This window comes from Ciconia boyciana, chromosome 2 (assembly GCF_034638445.1).
Source record: "Ciconia boyciana chromosome 2, ASM3463844v1, whole genome shotgun sequence".
Taxonomy (NCBI): domain Eukaryota; kingdom Metazoa; phylum Chordata; class Aves; order Ciconiiformes; family Ciconiidae; genus Ciconia; species Ciconia boyciana.
Window position 1 is genome coordinate 51,783,913 of NC_132935.1, and position 19,963 is coordinate 51,803,875.

General features: G+C 40.4%; 1 protein-coding gene across 5 annotated transcripts in view; it reads left to right on the forward strand.

Moving 5' to 3' along the window:
* OSBPL1A (oxysterol binding protein like 1A) overlaps nucleotides 1–19,545 on the forward strand; it is a 77,030-nt gene extending 57,485 nt beyond the window's left edge. For all 5 annotated transcript variants that reach the window (XM_072852612.1, XM_072852613.1, XM_072852614.1 and 2 more), the window contains 11 exons: nucleotides 3,272–3,347; nucleotides 4,932–5,066; nucleotides 5,402–5,499; nucleotides 6,287–6,469; nucleotides 6,988–7,095; nucleotides 7,187–7,276; nucleotides 7,525–7,651; nucleotides 10,963–11,079; nucleotides 11,867–11,990; nucleotides 14,463–14,553; nucleotides 18,374–19,545. In XM_072852612.1, coding sequence (XP_072708713.1) covers nucleotides 3,272–3,347; nucleotides 4,932–5,066; nucleotides 5,402–5,499; nucleotides 6,287–6,469; nucleotides 6,988–7,095; nucleotides 7,187–7,276; nucleotides 7,525–7,651; nucleotides 10,963–11,079; nucleotides 11,867–11,990; nucleotides 14,463–14,553; nucleotides 18,374–18,476 — 1,252 coding nt within the window. In that variant the 3' untranslated portion in view covers nucleotides 18,477–19,545. The remainder of the gene's footprint in view (nucleotides 1–3,271; nucleotides 3,348–4,931; nucleotides 5,067–5,401; nucleotides 5,500–6,286; nucleotides 6,470–6,987; nucleotides 7,096–7,186; nucleotides 7,277–7,524; nucleotides 7,652–10,962; nucleotides 11,080–11,866; nucleotides 11,991–14,462; nucleotides 14,554–18,373) is intronic.
* The last annotated feature ends 418 nt before the right edge of the window (nucleotides 19,546–19,963 follow it).

The following is a 19,963-nucleotide window of genomic DNA, read 5'->3' on the forward strand; positions in this document are numbered from 1 at the left end:
TGCAGTTCTGACTTTAGAACTGTGTTACCTACCTGGAGCTGCTGGCTTCAGTTTGTGCCTCTCTTGGTTTGAGGGCTCATTAGAGGGCATGTGGTCAAATATGCATTGTCTGTGATGCCACCTGTGTACTTTTTGGAGCAGAAACCTTAACTTCTTGATGCTGTGCAAAGTGAGGGGGTCAGAACATTTTGACAGCACTTAATTCCATCCTTACACCCTTGAGTTTGTTACAACTTTTTTGTTTCTTTTGTTTGTGATAACCACATGGAAACAAGTCACTTAGAGAATAGACCAGATTAATTTATTTTGCATAAAATCTTGATAACTTCCTGCAGTTCCACAGATGAATAGAGGATCTGCAGCTGCATTTGGGTTGAGAGTACCTAACACTGTTTAGCAGTCAGTATAAATAAGACTATTTCCTACCTTCATCTAGAAAACCTGACTTCTAATCTGCCTCTCTTACTTGAGTGGTGAGGGTTTTGCACAGGGAGGTGGAGGTCATTTTTTGATGGGAGGTGTGTGTGTTTTGGTTTTGGAGATGTAGGAATAAATCTGTTGGTTCCAAGGAATTAAAAGTGGTGACATGTACATATATAGGTAGGTGAAGCCGGTGCCACTTACCTGCTGTCTTGTTCTGATTTTTTTAAATGTAGTTTGCATCCTACTGATTGTTCATAGAGTGTTTGAAAGAATGTAGGCGATGTGACTTCTTGTAGTTTAGGTTGGTTTGAGAGTGGACTTAATTTTTGAAAACTTTTTGGGAGAGGATTTGAGAGATAGGAGAATAGTACATTAAATGTGGAAGTATTCAAATCACTTCTTTTTAAGAGGGAAACTTAATCTGAGCCAAACTTTAAAAAAAACCCAAACAAACAACAAAAAACAACCAACACCCTCCTCCCCCCCCAACCCTTGCACAAAAATGTTCTGTAATACCTGCCAACATTTAACATCCACTTATCACTGCTGTTTCCCTCTTATTGCTGAGTTTTTGTAGTCAGCTTTCCCTTTGGTCCCCTCATTGGGGGCCTTTAGGAATGTCAACGTGTTTGTGTTTGGCTTTGGCTTTTTGGGAGCCGGGAGGTTATTTGATCAGGTTTACATGAAGAGCAGGCTAAACATGCCTTTTTCACACCATATGTCGTCTTCCCCACAAGATTCCTGTAGTGGCTGATCTACTATAGATAATGCTTCAAATAAGTGTTTTCTTTTAAGTGAATGATCTTAAATTCATCTTATCTGTTCTACTGCACAGAAATTCCAGCAGATGTTTTTGTCAGTTAAAGCTAAAATTAACTTCCTGAGTTGTTTCTAAAATTGACATCTGGAAGGAAATTTTTGCATTCACAAACCTTTCCCTTAATCACAGGGAGTGTGTCAAGGTTAGTAGGCCTCACATCTTGGCTGCCTTTCACTTTTCCACATGTCCTTACTTGTCCCTAGGATCTTTCTTGGTGGGTTAAAATGGCTTTGTTTCTTCGGTATGTGTGTGTTATATGGAGAAAAGAACTGACTCCCACATCAGGTTTGGCTGATATATGAAGAAATATGGATGAATGGCTGAAGCTTAATGCCAACTTTCAAGTAATTAAAAAATTGAATGGAGGGACAGGTTAACTTTAATGAAAACCTAAGTTTTAATATGTAAGGAAAGCAATCCCTGTGTATACTTCAGTAAACTAGAGGCATATGAGTGTGTGTTATGTGCAGAAGGGCTTACTTAAACACAAATACCTGCTCTGCTAATTGCCTTCATTAAAGAATACACAGAAAAAATAAGTAAACACTACAAATGAAGATTAGACTGAATACTTGGTGGACACTGTCCTCTCCTGGACATTTGTATCAAAGCATCCACAGAAGTATTTTATACTTAATATTATTCAAGATGATCTGTTTCACAAAATATTTTTGTATTAGTGGAAAATCAGAATAGGGAGTGAGTGATACCATGTTGGTCAATTAAAATAAATCTTCCTACCCACTCATCCCTGCATGGGAGCTGAGTAAAATAAGTCAGTTTTAGGCTGTTAGCTATTTGCTAACAAAACATAGTTTGGTACTGTGAGGAGTTCAGGCATATGACTAGGTTTTTGATTGGATGGGGCTTGCTGTATTTTAAGGAGTATTTTTTTGTTTTGTTCTTTCTGAAAACTGAAACATCAGCCCTGGTAAAGGTGTTTCAGTAGCAGATAAGTATGGGAGGTAACACAGCAAGTAGGGCTACTGAAACTAACAACCTGAATAGATTTTTTTTTTTTTTCCCCTAATTTTATTTTTTTCTCATGGCAATGTTTCTGTTTATCAGGCAAGTGGGGTGGAGGAGGCAGCTACAGCCTGTTCACACTCTAAAAAAGATATTGCTTTAGCTACTTCGAGGGGAGACAAGACCACCTTGGTTAGGAGGGCAACACGATTATTTAGACAGAGTTAACTAAACTTTGAAACTCAAATAGTTCATGCAGTTTGAGTGAGCTGTAGGTAATTCTTATCTATTGAGAATTTTTCTCCTTGGTAATAACTTCATGATCCAAACACGAACTTTAGTGTTGTTGTGGACAAAGGGCGTTGACCTATATTTAAGCCCTTCTGTAGGTAAATTGGATTAATAGTTGAGCTGGTCAGTAGCAGTAAGAAAACTGAACAAAATCTGTGCCTGATTTCTCGTAAAGCTGAGAAATACAGGCTGTATTACACAGCCTAAATGTTGGTCTTGAAAGTATGTTTAAGACTTGCTTCAGGATATGTCAGCCCCCTGTAGAACAGGCTGCTGTGTTTTCTGTTCTTGAATGATGCTGCTTTTTCTGTTGTTCCTGAGGGCTGATTTTAATATAGGCAATAAATGTCATGGCCCTTCATTGTCAGTATACAGGTGACTAGCAAAAAAAACCCCCCACTGTTTAACCCTCAAATCTGTTCAGATATAGTGAACATACCTATGTACCTACTCAGAAAGAACTTACTTTTTCTCACAGACACAACTAAATATCTTAATGGTGCCATTGTGAAAACACTGTTCTCATAACTGATGTAGAAATTCTCTTCCACTGCTGTTATGCAAAATGAAGGGAATGGTTCTGGTTTTGGAGAAATTCTGTGCAGGTAAAACAGTTAAAGTGCTTCAGAGTAGCACTGTTGTTCCCCCTTGGTTTTTAACTTAAAAATTGGAAAACTGTTACTTTCGAAAAAGAGTATTTGGGTTTCTTAGTCACGGTTAGTAATGGAAAACTTTTCTCACTTCTGCATTCTTCCCTGTTCCTTTCTGCAGAACAAGCTTGCCATCTCCGATGTTTTCCAGAAATGACTTCAGTATCTGGAGTATCTTAAGAAAATGCATTGGAATGGTAGGTAATCAGAAAGCTATGATAAAAGATGTGAAGTGATTGTTTCATTTGAGGCACAAATGAAAACTTGTTGGGGAGAGGGATTTTTTTTTTTTTTTTTTTAATTTGCTGCTTATGCTTTATTTGCTTTCACAATTCAAGAAGGTAAGACTTGGTCAGAGCAATATTCCTTCAGTAAAAGTATTTTCTCTTGTTTTTAACTCTTAAAGTACTTTGTGGTAGCAAATTTTTTTTACTTTGACTGTGAAAAACAACAACAACAGCAAAAAACCCCAAACAAACAAAAAAACCCCAACTACTTTAATTTTGCTCTTCTCCCTTCCCCTTAGTATCTCAGTCTTCCGCCCCATGGTGTTACTGGCCAGACAGTGGCCAGATCAGAGGTTAGCTGGTTGGCCCGTAATCTGCTTCCAGCTAAGGGTGAATTGAGAAGAGTTCTTCTCTCCATTAGACCCTGCAATAGGCTGAAAGTACTTACTGCTGATAAACCTCTGTCAGCCTGTAACAGTAGCCTACAAAAGGGACTATGTGTGTGTTTAGTCCTTTTTGTTTTCTCCTCCTCCCCTTGCTGTATAGTTAGAAACAGCACCAAGCAATAACATGTGGAAATGCTGGGAAATGCCTGTTACCAGCAGCTCCAAATCTCCTGAGTTGTTGTGAAGCATCTGAGGCTTCTCACAGTCGCTTTAGCGGTAAAGTGTTATACCCTTGAAATACAAAGAGCAGATTGAAAGCCTGTCTTGCATAAGGTGTGTGCAGGAAAAAAATCCATAAAGGTCTTAATTCTGCTTTGCAGAAATTGCGGCACAGAAGTTGCAGTTTGGGGTGGGAGGGGGCGGAACTTGGAATGGATTGTACCGAAGTGTCTGCCAGAGCTGTTAGTGCCAGGTTGCTGCTATTACAGTTAAGAACAGTGCTGTTTACTGTGCACATTGCCAGTGGTCATACTATATGCTTTTAATTTGCTACTGCAGGCAGTTTAAAATGCTGCTGTGTTATGCATTTAGAGGGCATGCTTTTTTAAAATGGGAAGGAGAATAAACAGCATCAAAACTGTAGGACTTCTTTCAAATTTTTATTCCTGTTAGAAAAATTCCTTTTTTCTTCAGAATACAGAATCCCTGTTTTTACTCCTGTGCCACTATGTTTCTCTGTCCTTTCTCATCCTCCTCCCCCTGCCTGCCCACCTGCCTCCAAAAAAGATAATATGTTTAAGTAATTAGATGGCCTATATCTATTTTAAGAGTAATAAATAACTTAGTCTTTAAAAAGGGTCCTTAATACTTCATTCCATTGTTTCATCTCACCTTCTTAATGCATTTGTTGATAGGAAGTTTGTTTGTTTGATGTTTGGTTTTCTTTTTGTTTTAAAAGTAGCCTTAGCATCAACACAGATAAGCTTATCAAGCTCATAAGGGATGTACAGGGTTTTTTTCCTTTCAGCATTAGTGGAGCCAGGTCAAGCACATTGCATTAGCACTAAGAGCATCATTTATTTTTGTAATAAGCCAATTATGCTTGGGTTACTGCAGGTCAGTGTATCTAATCATTTGGTTTTTAACACGAATTTCGTTTGTGCATCAGGAGTTGTCGAAGATCACAATGCCGGTTATATTCAATGAGCCACTGAGCTTTCTACAGCGACTCACAGAGTATATGGAGCATACATACCTCATCCACAAAGCCAGCTCACTTTCCAGCACAACTGAGCGAATGCAGGTACTTTGCATGTGGTAATTTGTGCTAGTTGTTGATGAATGTGTTGGGATTTTTTTCTTCATAGATAGTCTCATTATAGGAGGAACTCCTGTAGTTTGCTGCATGTCAGATTCTCTTATTCATTAATCAGTTTTGCTTATCTAGGAAAATGTTTTGCTTTTCCTAAGGCTTGCTTCTTTAGCCTTTTGATGAAAACTGTTTATTCCCCTGCCTTGCAAACAGAACTTTACTAAGCTATTTCAGAAGAATCATTCTGTAATACCACGACTGCTGTTGATACTTGATAAACACTAAAATCCAGGAGATTAACTGTGTACTCTTACTATTTTGAATAGTGTGTTGCTGCATTTGCTGTGTCTGCTGTAGCCTCGCAGTGGGAACGTACAGGAAAGCCATTTAACCCGTTGCTTGGAGAGACATATGAATTGATCAGGTAATGAACTGATGCACTGAAGAGTGGAGAGTGGTATTCCGTGTAACTGATGTTTCATTAGAATTGTCAGGTGGCTTGCAGACTGCTCTTTGGCTTGTAAGATTCCACCCATTCTCCTAGCAGCTGCTGGAGGTGCTTGCAATGTGTGTTGGTGTTCAGCAGTGCACCTTCCAGTGAAGGGAAACTACGTAACTTCTCAACTTAGAACAGGCAAATGAAATTTGCCACATTTAAAAGCAAGTTTTATTTACAAAAATGACTTTTTTTCCTGAAACCTTCTGAATGAAAAGATGCATGGTATGTAAGGGAGGTGTTACAATGTAATATTCGTTATATGAGTGTCCAGAATACAAATAGGCAATGTTAGGCTATTAGTGTGCAGCTGCACGCAGGGCAGATTTTTCTTTCAGGTGAGGTTTTGGCCTATGGTTATGCAAAAGTTTAAGAAAGAGGTCACTATCAAGAGTAAACATATTGGCTGATCAGATTTGGTAGTTCTTGATACCTTTTCACATTACGTTCTCAGTTATTTAGAATGAGGATGTTCTATGTATTAGTTGATCTGTCTTTTTGTTTCATCGTAGGGTTTTAACTAACTCTTGCATTGAGTACGGCAACTATGCATGGGTCCAACTATCTGTTTCACTCTGGGGAAAAGAACTGCAAATAGAACAGCAAATAGAACTGCAAAAAGAACTGCAAATAGAACTGCAAAAAGAACAAATAGAGCTCAAGAAAAGAACACTTGATACATAGATACATGCTTTTGGTTATCTTTATTTTGCAGAGATGATCTTGGATTTCGACTTCTTTCAGAGCAAGTTAGCCATCATCCACCAATCAGTGCTTTCTATGCTGAAGGTTTAAATAATGATTTTGTATTTCATGGATCAATTTATCCTAAACTCAAATTCTGGGGCAAGAGTGTGGAAGCGGAACCAAAAGGCACAATGACTTTGGAGCTTCTTGAGTAAGTTGATAAGTAATAATTGCGTAGGCACAGTGGCCACATCCATGATGATTAGTGTGCATTAGAGTCTCATGGCTTGGGAACGGACATGTCTAACACAACATCCTAATGTTTGATGGCAGATCACTTTGTGGGGAGGAGGGGATGAAATGATGGCAGTTCTTTCATCCTCCCTTCTAATACACTGCATACTAATAGCAGTAGTTGGGGCTTGCGTCTCTATGTTCTGCAGGTGCCTGGACATCAGTCCTACTAAGACTAGCATGCTTGAGGTTGGCTTTCCTCATGTCATTCAGTGCTAACACTGACTGCACTGAAGTGGCTGTTTTAAGGAATTGATAAGATCAGTAGCAATAGGTTAATAAACTTCTTGGGTTTCCTGACTTATTGCCATGTCCATTTCAAGACTTGGTTTAATTTATAGATGATGGCTTGTGCAGGAGTGACAAAGTCACAGTGCAAAGTACTGTGGTACAGTACAAAGGTATAGTATTTTAATTTTTATTCCCCTCCCTTAGACACAACGAAGCCTACACGTGGACAAATCCTACATGCTGTGTGCATAATATTATTGTGGGCAAACTTTGGATTGAGCAGTATGGAAATGTGGAAATAACTAACCATAAGTAAGTTAAGAGCGTGAGTGCTTTCACTTGCTGCAAGTTTGAAGAGGAAAAGCATTTGGAAGTAATTAGTGCCCTCTTGTTCTGCCTTTAGAACTGGTGAGAAATGTGTACTAAGCTTCAAGCCGTGCGGCCTCTTTGGGAAGGAGTTGCACAAAGTTGAAGGCTACATTCAGGACAAAAGGTAACAGATTCATTTCCTAACAGGAAAGAAATGGCTGCCCTCTGTTTCTGATGGGAGCTGTAGAACTGAATACCTTTAACCTAGTCTGTCAAGGGCATGAACCTGCAACAGCAAGGTTATGAATTGTGCAACACCAATAATGGAGTTTTAAGAGCTGCTCTCAAAAGTTCTTCTTTCAAATGTTTTTGTCTGGAATGATGAAATATATCTCTTTAAGCTCCTTTGTAAACGTAGTCTTTTTTTGACAGCAAAAAGAAACTTTGTGCGCTGTATGGGAAGTGGACTGAGTGTTTGTACAGTGTTGACCCAGCTACATTCGAAGCTTACAAAAAAAATGACAAGAAAAACACAGAAGAGAAGAAAAGCGGTAAACAGGTATTAATCACGTAAAGAGGTGGTATCTCAAAAGCATGATAAAACAGCTAAATATTTTAGTAGCATTAAGAGCCTTAAGATTTCTTTTCACTTATTCTCTCTTTCCTAGTAGGATACAAACGGATTGGATGAGTACCAGCGTTAAGGGATAAAATGCTTTCTCTCTCAAGGATTTGTATTCAAACTTCCCAAAACTTGGAGTGATCAAAATACTTGGCTGGTTCATTACCTGCCTCTTCCTCCAAAGTCACATGGAGGAAATAGCATATCCATTAGTTGGACCATGGTTCTGATCATATATGATAACATTTATATGCTAATAGGAGGATTTGGACTCCTAGAGGCAGGATAGACTAGTTTATCATCTTGATAGAAGATCCTATTTTCCAGCTTTTACAAGGAATTTTTGTATTGCTTTCTATTAATTTTTCACAACCATAAAAATGCTTGCTTTTTTTTCTCCACAATTGCATTTTTTTTTCTTCTGGGAAAAAAAGCCCATTCTTAATTCTTCCAGATTTCTGGTCAGCAGCATGCTTTTTGTTTAAGGTGAATGGTGATGGTGACAACATACAGCTTGATGAAGAACAACCACTCACGTAGTAGCTTAAAACAGGGATTGTTCCCCTTGGACTGAAGCCAGATTTTTTTGTTGGTTTGGGTGTTCGTAGTTTTTATACTTAAGAAAAAAGAGACAGAGAACTCTGAAAGCAGTTGTTCCTGTGCAGGTTCAGATCATTGCTGTATCTTCCAGTGCTTGTCATCAGGAGAGTGCTAAAGCTCTGGGGATTACTGCTTCTCTTCGTGTCTGACCCTGTGAGCTCTAGGGAGAAGGAGCAAAGAAAAACATACCCTGTGTCTTTGTTCAGCTACCCCTTGCATTTTCTGACAATGCTTAAGATGATGGTTGCTTTTTACTTCAAAATGAAGCATCCTATTTGCATAAAGCTCAAGCTGCAATGTTGCTCTGACTCTAGAAAAGCACGCTTTTTCTACTCATTTAACAGAACTATTTCTGTGTGGAAAACTGAAATCTTTGTAAATGCATACTGTGAATCAGGTAGTCTGTTGAATATGTATTCTCACTGCCCCCTTGTGTTTGAGGAGTTGATATTGTTTATGGCTTTTGAGCATCTAGGTGAGCCAAGTCTCATGAATAATGTGTGGATGTGGTTTGTTCCTTCATGGTAGTGAAGGATTCATTCAGGCATGAAAGTACATGGCCTTCCAAACCTCCCCTAATTAGAATTTTCAGATTTATTTAGTTGTTTTCCAGCTATTCCTTCATGCTGTGTTGCTACTAATGAAGAATCACTTCTGTCTCCCTTTAGGGGACCTGCTTGGATGCAAATCATTTTGCAAATTGCCCCAGATTTTCACCCAAATCCCTTTGATTTTTATAGGGATAAAACTTAATGAAATATAATTTTGCAGGGAGCTAGACGAGCCTTCATGTATGCCAAGGTGATATTTTACCACCATCAGAAGAGTTATAGTAGACTTGGGGTTAGACCACGATGATTGTGCTCTGAATGAACTAGAGCCTTTTTTAATCCAGATGAAGCATTTTGTGCAGAATTTTCAGTGCAAATATATGGCAGAGCATAATGTAAGGCAACAGCAACTGCCCTCACACATGCCTCATTCACAGACACCAGAGGTCTTGCTTTGGCAAAGTCTGTTACTACCCTCCTAGCAATGTACTGAGAGGTTGAGCAGCGTTGAGCATAAAATATGGATCATCGTGGCAAGAGCACATGAAAATGCACTTTTTACCTAGTTCTTTGTAATTCTTGAAACATTTTTAAGATTATGTATCCAGCAAGGCACAAATTGCTGTGTGTATTGTAGCCTTTCTATAAAAGTAAGTTTGGAGTTTGACAGTCTGGTATTGAAGTGTCTTTGTTTTAATATGAGGATATCTTTCTGATCTGTTCTGCTTCAAATTCCCGATTTCTGAAAGATTGATCCTTTAAAGGACAGAATGGCTGGTTGCCAGCACAGCTCAGATGTAGTCAGCTGAAAGCCCTGTTTATCTTCCTAATGGCTGAGGGACTGAACGTGGTCTGCATGTTGTTCTGGTTACTTTGCAACCTGTTCATTATTAAAAGCACTGTACCCAAGTGCTCCACAGTGAGACAGAATCCTTAATACGTCCTAATTGTCTTGGAGGCATAACACATGAATCATCTCAGAGGACAACTGAGTCCAGTTTGGGTACTGGAATTTTTTTTTGCACTAAAATATCAGTCTGTATTATCTGATGCAACCATCAGAGAGCAAAGCTTATTAGCAGCAGGATTAAAGCTGTTGGCATGTAGCCAAAGTATTTAGAGCATTAGTTGCCTTTAAGTTCAGCTTTACTCTGCAGTGGTCTCTGAAACATGCTGCTGTTTTTAGCTGTGATAGTGACACCAGATTTTCTTGGGAAAGCCATATTCATTGTCTAGCTGGCTTTACTTCAGTATTGTAATATATGCTTGTGTGGCAGAATTAATGTCGACAGCATTGGACCCCAGCTGCTTTAAAGCTGCGTGTAAAAAGGGTGGTGGTTTAGAACTAGTTCAGGCCATATCTACACTGTGACCATCAGTTATTCCCTACTGCCCTAGTAACCTACTAACCCTTCACCCTAGTAAAAAAGGGTGGAGTTTTTCCCTTTCTGGGAAAATCATTTCACAGTTCTGTGGCTGCAGCTGCCTCAGGCCGTATGTGTCAGCCTTCATACGATACCCTTTCCCAGAAGAAGCAGCTAACCTAGGATATTCATTTAACATTTGCAGTTTGCCATTTCAGTAGTGTAGTGGTCAATGGAAAGGAAGGTTCCTCTGAGCAAAGAGCAGTAGCATAGGGCTTTCTGTTGTGCACAAACTGAAGATGGCATTTGCATTATGTGCTGGCATTTCTTTGACGTGGAAGGATGAGGAATGTGACTTCTGTTCTTTGACTTTAATGAAGCAGTAATGGAGTTAAATATCAGGCATGGAAATGCTTGTGTTTGAGGAAACAGGACATCTCTGTGGTGGAAAACTTGACATTTCTTAACACTTGAACATCCAGATTATAGCTACAAAGATGTTGATGCAAGAAACTGTTGGTAGCCTTCCATTGGGAGGGAATTGGGAGTATGTATGCTATGTTAATGCTGTTATCCTTCTTGACAGGAATTTGGAAAAGTTTCTTTGTTGCTGAAATTATTTACTTTTGGTCAAGGAAATAATTTTATGTAAGTTCCAGTGTTGGAATGAATGGGTGTAAATGGTTTATGACTCTAAAGAACTCCTTCTCTTTTCTTCGTGTGCTGCCTTTAGGTGGGCAATACTGAGGAACCAGATGAGATGCCGTTGCCAGATTCTGAAAGTGTGTATGTTATTCCTGGAAGTATTTTGCTATGGAAGATAACTCCAAGACCTCCAAATTCAGCACAGGTCAGCTATGCTTCTGCTATTGGAAGTGTGTGCTATCCTGTTATTCTGTATGTTCAACACAAAGTAAATCCATTTGTTGTCTTTTTCATTAACAAGTCTGGACTTGCCTGTTTATTGCAACAAACTTTCCCGCTACAATTGTAACTCTCTAACTTGGGGTTGGAGGGATAACTGCTGCAGGCATTAGAGTTAGCGGAATTTCTCTGGAAAATGGGATGCTTCATGTAGCTAGCGGTATGGGGGCTTTCCTCACCTCTTCTCTCCACCCTGCTCCCCCTACTGAGGCACCTGCCTTGTGAGAAATCTCTTCTGAAGGGCTTTATTAGAGGACAGATGCTTCCTAGGAGATGCTTGCAAAGCCTGCGTAGCATGAGTTGGTGTGTGAAGGGCTGTGGAGCTGGAGAGCCAGTGGGCGGAATACAAGGGTATGTGTGTGACTGCAAAGACAAAGAATTGGAATAAGAAAAGGTGCCCTCAGTGGGTTAATCAAGGGGGAAATCTCTCTACAGAGATAGGGAAAATAGCAGTAGGACTGGAAAAAGAAGATAAGACAGAAATAGTGCACTGAGTAATTGGATGCTGGCCTGCTTAAACAGAAACACCAAGGATCACCTACACTCTGCCTGACAGTGCAGTTTTGCTGGTATCTTGAGTATTCCTATCTTGAGTGATTAAATAATAAAAAAGCACTTGGATGTTTGTTTTTAGACAGCAGCTTTCTTGTGTATTAAGACTAGCAGCTAGAGACATCGTAAAGTCACCTTTTATCTTTGTCTCTGAATTTCAGATGTATAATTTTACTAGCTTTGCTATGGCTTTGAATGAGTTGGACAAAGACATGGAGAGTGTGATTCCCAAAACTGACTGCCGGCTACGACCAGATATCAGAGCCATGGAAAATGGAGAAATAGGTAACTTCAGTTATTGGCAAAGGTGTTTTTATTTTTTGTTAAAACTGAGAGATTGGGAAAAAAGTAAATTCCACATTCAAGTTGTTAGATGAACTGTTAGAGTAAGTAGCTACCTATAAAGACACATTCCTCCATGCTACAAGACAGTAAGTCTTTAATACAGCCGTCTGCATGTTGTGGTATGCTTCTAGTGAAAGGTATGTCACCTACCTGCACTGCGGCTGGTTGGGATGGAGTTAATTTTCTTCATAGCAGCCCATATGTGCTGCTGTGGTTCAGACTGGCGACCAAAGCAGTGTTGATAACACACCAGTGTTTTAGCTGTTGCTGAACAACATCTTCACAGTGTTAAGGCCTTCTCTGTTTCTGGGGTTTGCAATAGGCTGGGAGGGGACACAGCTGGGACAGCTGACCCAAACTGACCAAAGAGATATTCCATACCATATAACATCATGCTCCGTAATAAATTGTGTGTGTTGAGGGGAAGTAGCTGTTGCTTGGAGACTGGCTGGATACAGGTCTGCTGGTGGAAGGTAGTAAGTGATTGCCTTTGCATCACTTTTCCCTCCTTTTTTCTTTCCCTTCAGTTATTAAACTGTCTTTACCTCGACCCATGAGGTTTTTTTGCTTTTGCTCTTTGATTCTCTCCCTTAACCTGCTGGAGTGGATCAGAGTGAATAAGTGGCTTGTGGGTGCTTAGTTGCTGGCCAGGAACCCACCACACCACCTACTTGCTTATGTTCTTCCATATAAGCAAGAATCTTAAACTTCACGATGCTATGCTTTTTATTTAGCTTTAGGCCCTCTGCTGTGCTCCATAGTCAAGCCCTATAATTGGAAACTAGTCTAAGGAGAGCATCTCTGAGCATCAAAAGGAAGTATTTGTGAACTTTTCAGTTTTCTGTTTCCATCAGCCTGATGCAAAAGGAGTATTTTGATGTGCCAATTCTCAGAAATGCAGTCTTCACTTGAAGTGAAACTGCAATGCCAAAAAATATACTTGATGCAAAATTATTCTTCCCTGGGAGTTGAACACTTCTGTTATCCTAGAATAGTGAATTAGAAATCCATTATGAGACTTTCAGTGAATAGAAATAGTGTGCTTTTTAGAAACCTATAGAGATTGTTACTGTAGATGCCATGGAGTGAAAAGTGTCCTTCAGTCTTCTGACCTGTGACTTGGTGTTAAATACTTCAATATTGACTGGAACAGCCTCCCCCTGGCCCTCTTTTGCTCCTTTTTCTTTGGCATTTCGCATATTAAAGCAGAATGGCTAGCTTTGTAGACTAAAAGCATGGGCACTCTTGCTTTCTCTGGATTGCTAAGTGATTGAGGTAAGTCATGAAACCTCTGATTCAGTTTCACCCATGTAATAGGGCAATGACTGTGACTACTTCTGATAGTCTGACATCTAGGCATGAAAAATAGTGACACAGGCATAATACAGTGCAGTTGTACTTGTGCATGTGTTTTTTCTCAGAAGCTGATAACCACTTCTTTGAGGCTTTTAAAAAAGCAGATCAGTGAATTCCCACAACTGGTCTCTCCTGCCTGGATGATTCTTTTGTGGCCAGCAGGATGGACATACTTGATTCAGAGCATAGCCAGTAAATTTGTCTGTCTAAACTTGAAGTGCAAATAACTGTGCTGTTAGCAACAGACCATATTCCTTAACTCTATTAACAGCATAAAGTTTGTCTAGCAGATAGACTGGTAATACGCAGTGTGTTAGTAGCTGGCAGGGTAACTGGGAATGGCTGATAGTCTTCCAAAAATTATTCTCTCAACTACTTCTTTCTAAGGTATTTATGAAATGCTTTTTGAGGATTCGGGTATGAAAGAGATTGCCCTTCACCTAATCTGCTGCTTAGTCTGACTTACTCCTCAGATCTTCTGACCATCCTTTCTGCCAAATAGAAGCAGCTGTTCTGCTTGTTTAGGACCATGCCCTGCGCTACCTTAGTGTGTTAACAAAAAAAATGAAGGGATGCTGCGGAGAGACAATTCTTTGTGGTTTGGAAATGAGTATTCCAAACCCCAGTTGATGAGGAACTAGGCACTAGTAACAACTTACCCCAAACCTTAACAAGAAGCAGGTGGCCAGACTTCTGAAATAAATCCAGCATATCTCAATCAGTTTCCCTACTGAAATACATTTGAGGTATGCCACCTCCCCTAGCTCACATTCGCTGTCACGTAAACACGTTTTCAGCGTCCTCAGACCATGGATAAACAGGTATGTAGCATTCTTAAAGACTGGAATTCCATTGGCTGATCTTGTGCCACAGCTGGCCTGGCTTTGCTTTTAGACTAAACCAGAAGCTCTTCTGTGTTATGTAGAAGGCTTTTTAAATGGACAACTTTTACTACATCTCTTATTTATTTGCTAGGTCAGATGGAGTAATGTTCCTGTCTTACGTTACACATTAATGTCTTCTCTATTTTTATTTGTATATTTTTATTCCTTTAAGATCTAGCTAGTGAAGAAAAGAAGAGGCTAGAAGAAAAACAAAGGACTGCCCGCAAAAATCGTTCCAAGTCAGAGGAAGACTGGAAGACGAGGTTAGTGTGCTTGCCTCTGTGTGTGTGTGTAGTTATATAAAGGTTTTGAACATTCAGGTTAACTGCCAGTCCACGCCGGTGATGCGCAGTGTTGTGTCAGCATGAAGAGCTGACAACACCAGGTTTGGTAGTGCCACTGTTGTATTTGCAGACTTGGTCCCTGCAGGCTGTAGTGCTTCCAGAGAGAAGCATCAGGCTTGGTCTCAGCTCCTTTCCTCTCACTGCTTGCACACCCATATTCAAATACGAACTGTGTTTTCTTTTCTGAGCACCTCTTGGTTCTGACATGAAAAAGACGTTGCCACTGATAGCTGCTTGTAAGGACCGTTGTTGCTGATTAATTTAAAATTGCCTCAAATTTGCATGCTTGGCCAAAGAGAGGAGGAAATGCTTCCTCCGGTGAACGTGATAGCTTATTGCCCATGACTTCTCAGATCAGTTGCTGTGTACTGGCAATACTGTATTCCCACTGCATACAGTTATTCTCAAAGTTGGTGAAATGACTTTATCACCCAGATATCCAAGTCATTGTCTCCTTTCTGAGAGGGTTACTAACTACACAAGTTAGAAGAGCTAAGGGAAAAATTACAAGGGATCTGCCAGGATGGGTTTGGTTTGGTTTTGTTTTTTAACTATAAGATGAGAGGGGTCAGCCGAGAGCTCTTACACACAAGCTAAGTAGAAACTGTGAAAACATGACCAAATGAATCTAGTTTGACCAGACAAGGTCTATTTAAAAGTATAGTAATAAATTGTCTATCTCTTCACAGAAAAAAAAATCGTAGCGCTAAACTCTCTAAAAGTGAATAAGCTTCATCTCTTCCCTATTAACTAGCTATTGATACACCCAGACACTGTGGATTAAATATCTTTAAAATGTCTGTTTGTAACTATAAATCACTTTTTTCTTTTTTTCAAATGAAGTCACCCATCATCCCAGAGTCCCAGGTTTGGACATGCCTGCCTTTGTCTTTTTCCTGTGTCTGCTCTCCTGAACTGTTTGGGTTGGTTTGCCCTGAGACTGGTGGAAAATAACATCTTTGTAATGCTTCCAAGTAAACATCTTAAGTGCTGGACAGCCTTGCACCTCCCTCTTTCCTGAATTCAGAGTGGTTCTAGTTCTCACCAAGTGTTTTCAAAGCAAGGGATAGTTATATTGTGTTCTTCAGGTGCCTGAAGTAGCTTAAGGTATAGCTCAAAGCACCTGAGGTTGGTATTGGAAATTGGGGAATTCCCAGGGCATAACACAGAGCAATGGTTTTCAGGGTGTATAATTAGTGCAGACACCATTCACAAGGTTCTTCAGTTGCTGTTGTGCAGGTACTGTAGACCTGTTCAGCACTTGCCTGGGATATCCTTTAAGAAACCTTTGTTTCCAGGATGCTTCTAAAGCTTTGGCAGAAAATTCCTAGTGTCTGATCTCTTTAGTAGGAATGCCAAGTGTGCCTGCCTCCAAAGGATGAACATAAAGTGTGGAGGAGGAATTGTGCTTTGGGGGAGGGAAAAAGCATACTGGGAAGCAAAACTCTCCTACCTGTTCCCAGAAGGTCAACTGTAGGTCTTAAATCTGCAGTGTAATATAAACTCCGATGTAAACTACTGCAATTTCCTTGCCACAGGAAAGCAGGCTTCTTAGTTTGTCTAGTAGAGTTCCTCCCTTGTAAGACAATTCTCCAAAGTGCCTAGTGATTTTTTTTTTTTTTAAATTATTTTGAATCCACTTTAGAAGTGGGGTCTTGGGGTTTCTGAAGAAGTGATTCATGTTGAACACCTAATGTTTTAGAGACTGACCAGTAGTCTTAAGTCTTGAGTAAAAGACTAGTTCAGTTCTGAAACACAGCAGTGGTCTGCTGCTTTTGATGAAAATCAGTCCCCTCCTTCCCCCATCACTTACCTGGCTAGATTATCCGAGTGCTTTGGGTCTCCTATGCCTCTCAAACTTAGTTCTTCCCATCGTTTTTCCCCTTCCTATTAAAGTAGGTGGTCAGTGGCGGAGGGGCACGTTGTCCTGACCTGTACAAGTGTTGAAGAGACACCAGTGAGGTATTGGGTGGTAGAATTCCTTCTAGTGAGGAATTCTTTCTAGAGAATTCCTTCTAGAATTCCTACCAGTGAGGCATGAGGTGACTGTGCTTGTAGCCCTGCCTCTCAGCAAACTCTGTGTGTTCTGGAATGAGCTGCTATTACCTGTGAACTAGGAGCTGAACTAGACGCACGTGCACACGCGCGCACTGGTTACTTCGGAATAGCTGACACATCCTCTGTGGAGGTGATGCGGTACAGAACCACGTGCAGTACAAGGGTTGAATGACTTCAGTCTTCTGTTGACTTCAGTTCGCTTAACCAGGGCAGCAGGAGAACCATTGAAGTGTTCAGCCGTTCAGTTTACCACCATGAAGGCAGTACAAGGCATTTCTTCCGATACACATTTCAAATCTTTTGAGCCAAGCAAGACTTGCCTATTAACTGCCCTGCTTTGTAACATGACACTGCAATACTGGTGGCCTTCATGCTTTTGTTTTTTAAAGAGATCAAGTTGTATTTGGTCTGAATGTGCTTTAATTTCTGTTCTGAAAGCTTATGGTACCCTAGAAGGGAAGAGACGAGTTAAAATGTGCTGCCTTGCACACGCATGATTTACGTAAGTGAGTGTGTTCGTTGTGGTGAGGCATGTAAAGGAAGAACTGGCTTTTGTGGCCAGTGAGGAGGTGAAAAGAAGCTGTGGAGCATATTAACCACAGAAACAGCTTCTAGCAAGCTGACTTGTGCCATAAACACAGCTTGGCAAAATACAGCAAGTTAAAATGCTAGAGGTCTGGTACTGTGCAGTGTATGCTTTTGAGGCAGAAGATTGAGTAACTGGGCCCAAACAGAAAGCCATGTTCAGCAACAGGCTGCAGGATTGCCAGAAACGGGTGTGGGAGAGGAGGAAGGACAAATTTCTGTGCCATGCTGATTTGACAGGGTTGTGCTCACCACTGGGGGATAGTTACCAGTAGTATGCCCTTGTAAGTGCACCTTATTTTACAGATAGATAGCCCCCCCCTCCCCCTGCCCACCCCTCCCAGTTTATATACACAGGTACATGTAATCTGTGTGTGTATACACAGTGCCTCCAGATTAGTTAGGAGGGGAGAGAGAAGGAAAGAAAGAAGGTGCTAAACTTCAGTGATCCTAGCAACAACCAGCTTAGCAAAAGCTTGCAAGTAACTTCATGCAGATGGAATCAGCTTTCTGGCCATTCAGATTAGCCCCCCAGTGCTAATAGTTAAGACAACACAGTTAAGTTGTAATAAGCCAGGACTTTTCTGCAGCCTGTGGGTGATACTTCATCTACACCGAGGGTAGGTGGCACACTTGTTCCAAGTTAAGTGCATTGCAAAACAAGGCTTTAAAAAACAAGGGGAAATCTAGATCCTGGAGAAATAAACGTCTTTCTGTTTTCAGGACTGCGGTGCTTGTGGTGTTTACATGTTTTGCAAAAACTGTTACTATTTATGCATGCCAAAATGATTGTTCACAACTGCTTTGAAGTAAAACTGTACTTGTCCTTTTTTTATGTGGTAGTCTTGACTGTTTCAAGTGACAAAATACTGGTGTCGGTAATTTCACCTAGGAGACATTTAAGCAGTGTGGCAAGTGGGGAGATCTAGCCACTGAAGATGACCTTAAATTCACATATGAATTTAAAACCAAGAGGGCTTCTGCAGTCACAATAATTACTTTGAACAATAAACTGCTGAAGATGCAGCAAAGCAGTTCTGAACTTCCATAAAAGTATGTTAATAGCATCGCTAACATGCTGTACGTTTCCTTGCAGATGGTTCCACCAAGGCCCCAATCCCTATACTGGTACACAGGACTGGCTTTATTCTGGCAACTACTGGGACAGAAACTACTTTAACTTGCCTGATATTTATTAAAATGCAATAAGGAGCCTGTGACTGATACAAAGAAGTCTTAATCTGTTTTAATGTTTTCCCTTGTTTTACTTATCTCCTGAAAAAACTGACACGTTATCAAACAGAATATTAAGCATCTCCACAGTAAATCTGGTGGTACATGATCTGCAGTCCATAGGTAGAGGAATAATTTTTCTAGCTGATGGTGGGTCCTGTGTGGACAAAGTAAGTCACCGTGGTTTTGAGCTGCCCTGTTTGCTGAATACACCTATATTAGGTTGTGGTGTATGAGGAATAGAACACCTTCAGCTGTTCTGTGAATACTTTCTTTCATAGATAACACTGGCACAAGTAAAACTGGTTTTATTTATTGTGACATGGGAATGTTTAAAAGCACACACAGTAATTGCAATATTCTGTTCTTAAATGAAGAAGGGTGTGTCACTTTTGTAGAGATGTAATTTTTCATAAAGTGACTTTTCTTTTACTGAAGTAACTCCCTTAAGTCCTGAGCTCTGGTCAGAGATTCCAGAAGTGTTCCCGTCTCTGAAGCATTAATGCAGTTGTTTAAGCTGGTAACATTACTCAGAGGTATTTATTCAATGTTTTGTGCAGTGTGTTTTGAATTTTGCTCTCCTGTTTTGCTACCAACCTTACGGTTTAAGGAATTAAGAGCCATTTATCTACGGATTTGATTTGAACGGCACACTAGTAACAGGTTTTAAAAGAATCTGTTTCATGCACTAGAAGTTCTGGTGCCCAGCACCACTGCAAAAAGGCAAGAACCTAATCAGTCCAGGACTGGTAGAACATGGCAGGGGGGACAGGACCTGTGTCTGTACTATGCAAACTCCCTGGGAGGAAGTCTTGTGCATTTCAAAGGTAGTACAGCACCTCAGTGAGGCCTCCTGTGCACAGCTGCTTTACCCCTTTTCAGTGGGGTGCATTCAATCTTAGAGTGTAAGTTTATATTGAACTGTGTACAGAGCTTCTAGAGGGCAAGCTGCTCTTTGTATAATATTTTAACTGCTGTCTGGAGGTTAGTGTTAATTGAATAATTTAATTGCTACTAAATAAAGGCTTCAAAACTTCTTGCATCTAGTCTAAGGTGAGTGGTGTTTGACAGTGCTGACCCTTCCTGAGCAAGCCTACTCCAAAAGCTGCTGCAATGAAGTTGTATAGTGTGCTTCCATATACTTGAGGGACCTCTTTTCCCCTAAACAGGAACGATCTGCTTTTGGGGGGGATGGCTGGGGAACTGAGAGCTTTCTCCTTGAATATGCAGAGAGGCTGCAGCTCTAGCCTTGAGGGTGGACTACTGAAACTGTGAATAAGGAAGTAAGATGCTTTATATTTTTATTCTGTGCACTACTAGAATTACCCAGGTAGTCATGCCAAGACATACTTGCATAGATAAGGGGAAGCCTTTTCTTTGGCAGTCTTTCATGTGAGGGCTCAGTTCTCACAGTGACCTGGAGATGCAGAAATTGAATACCTGCACTGTCTCT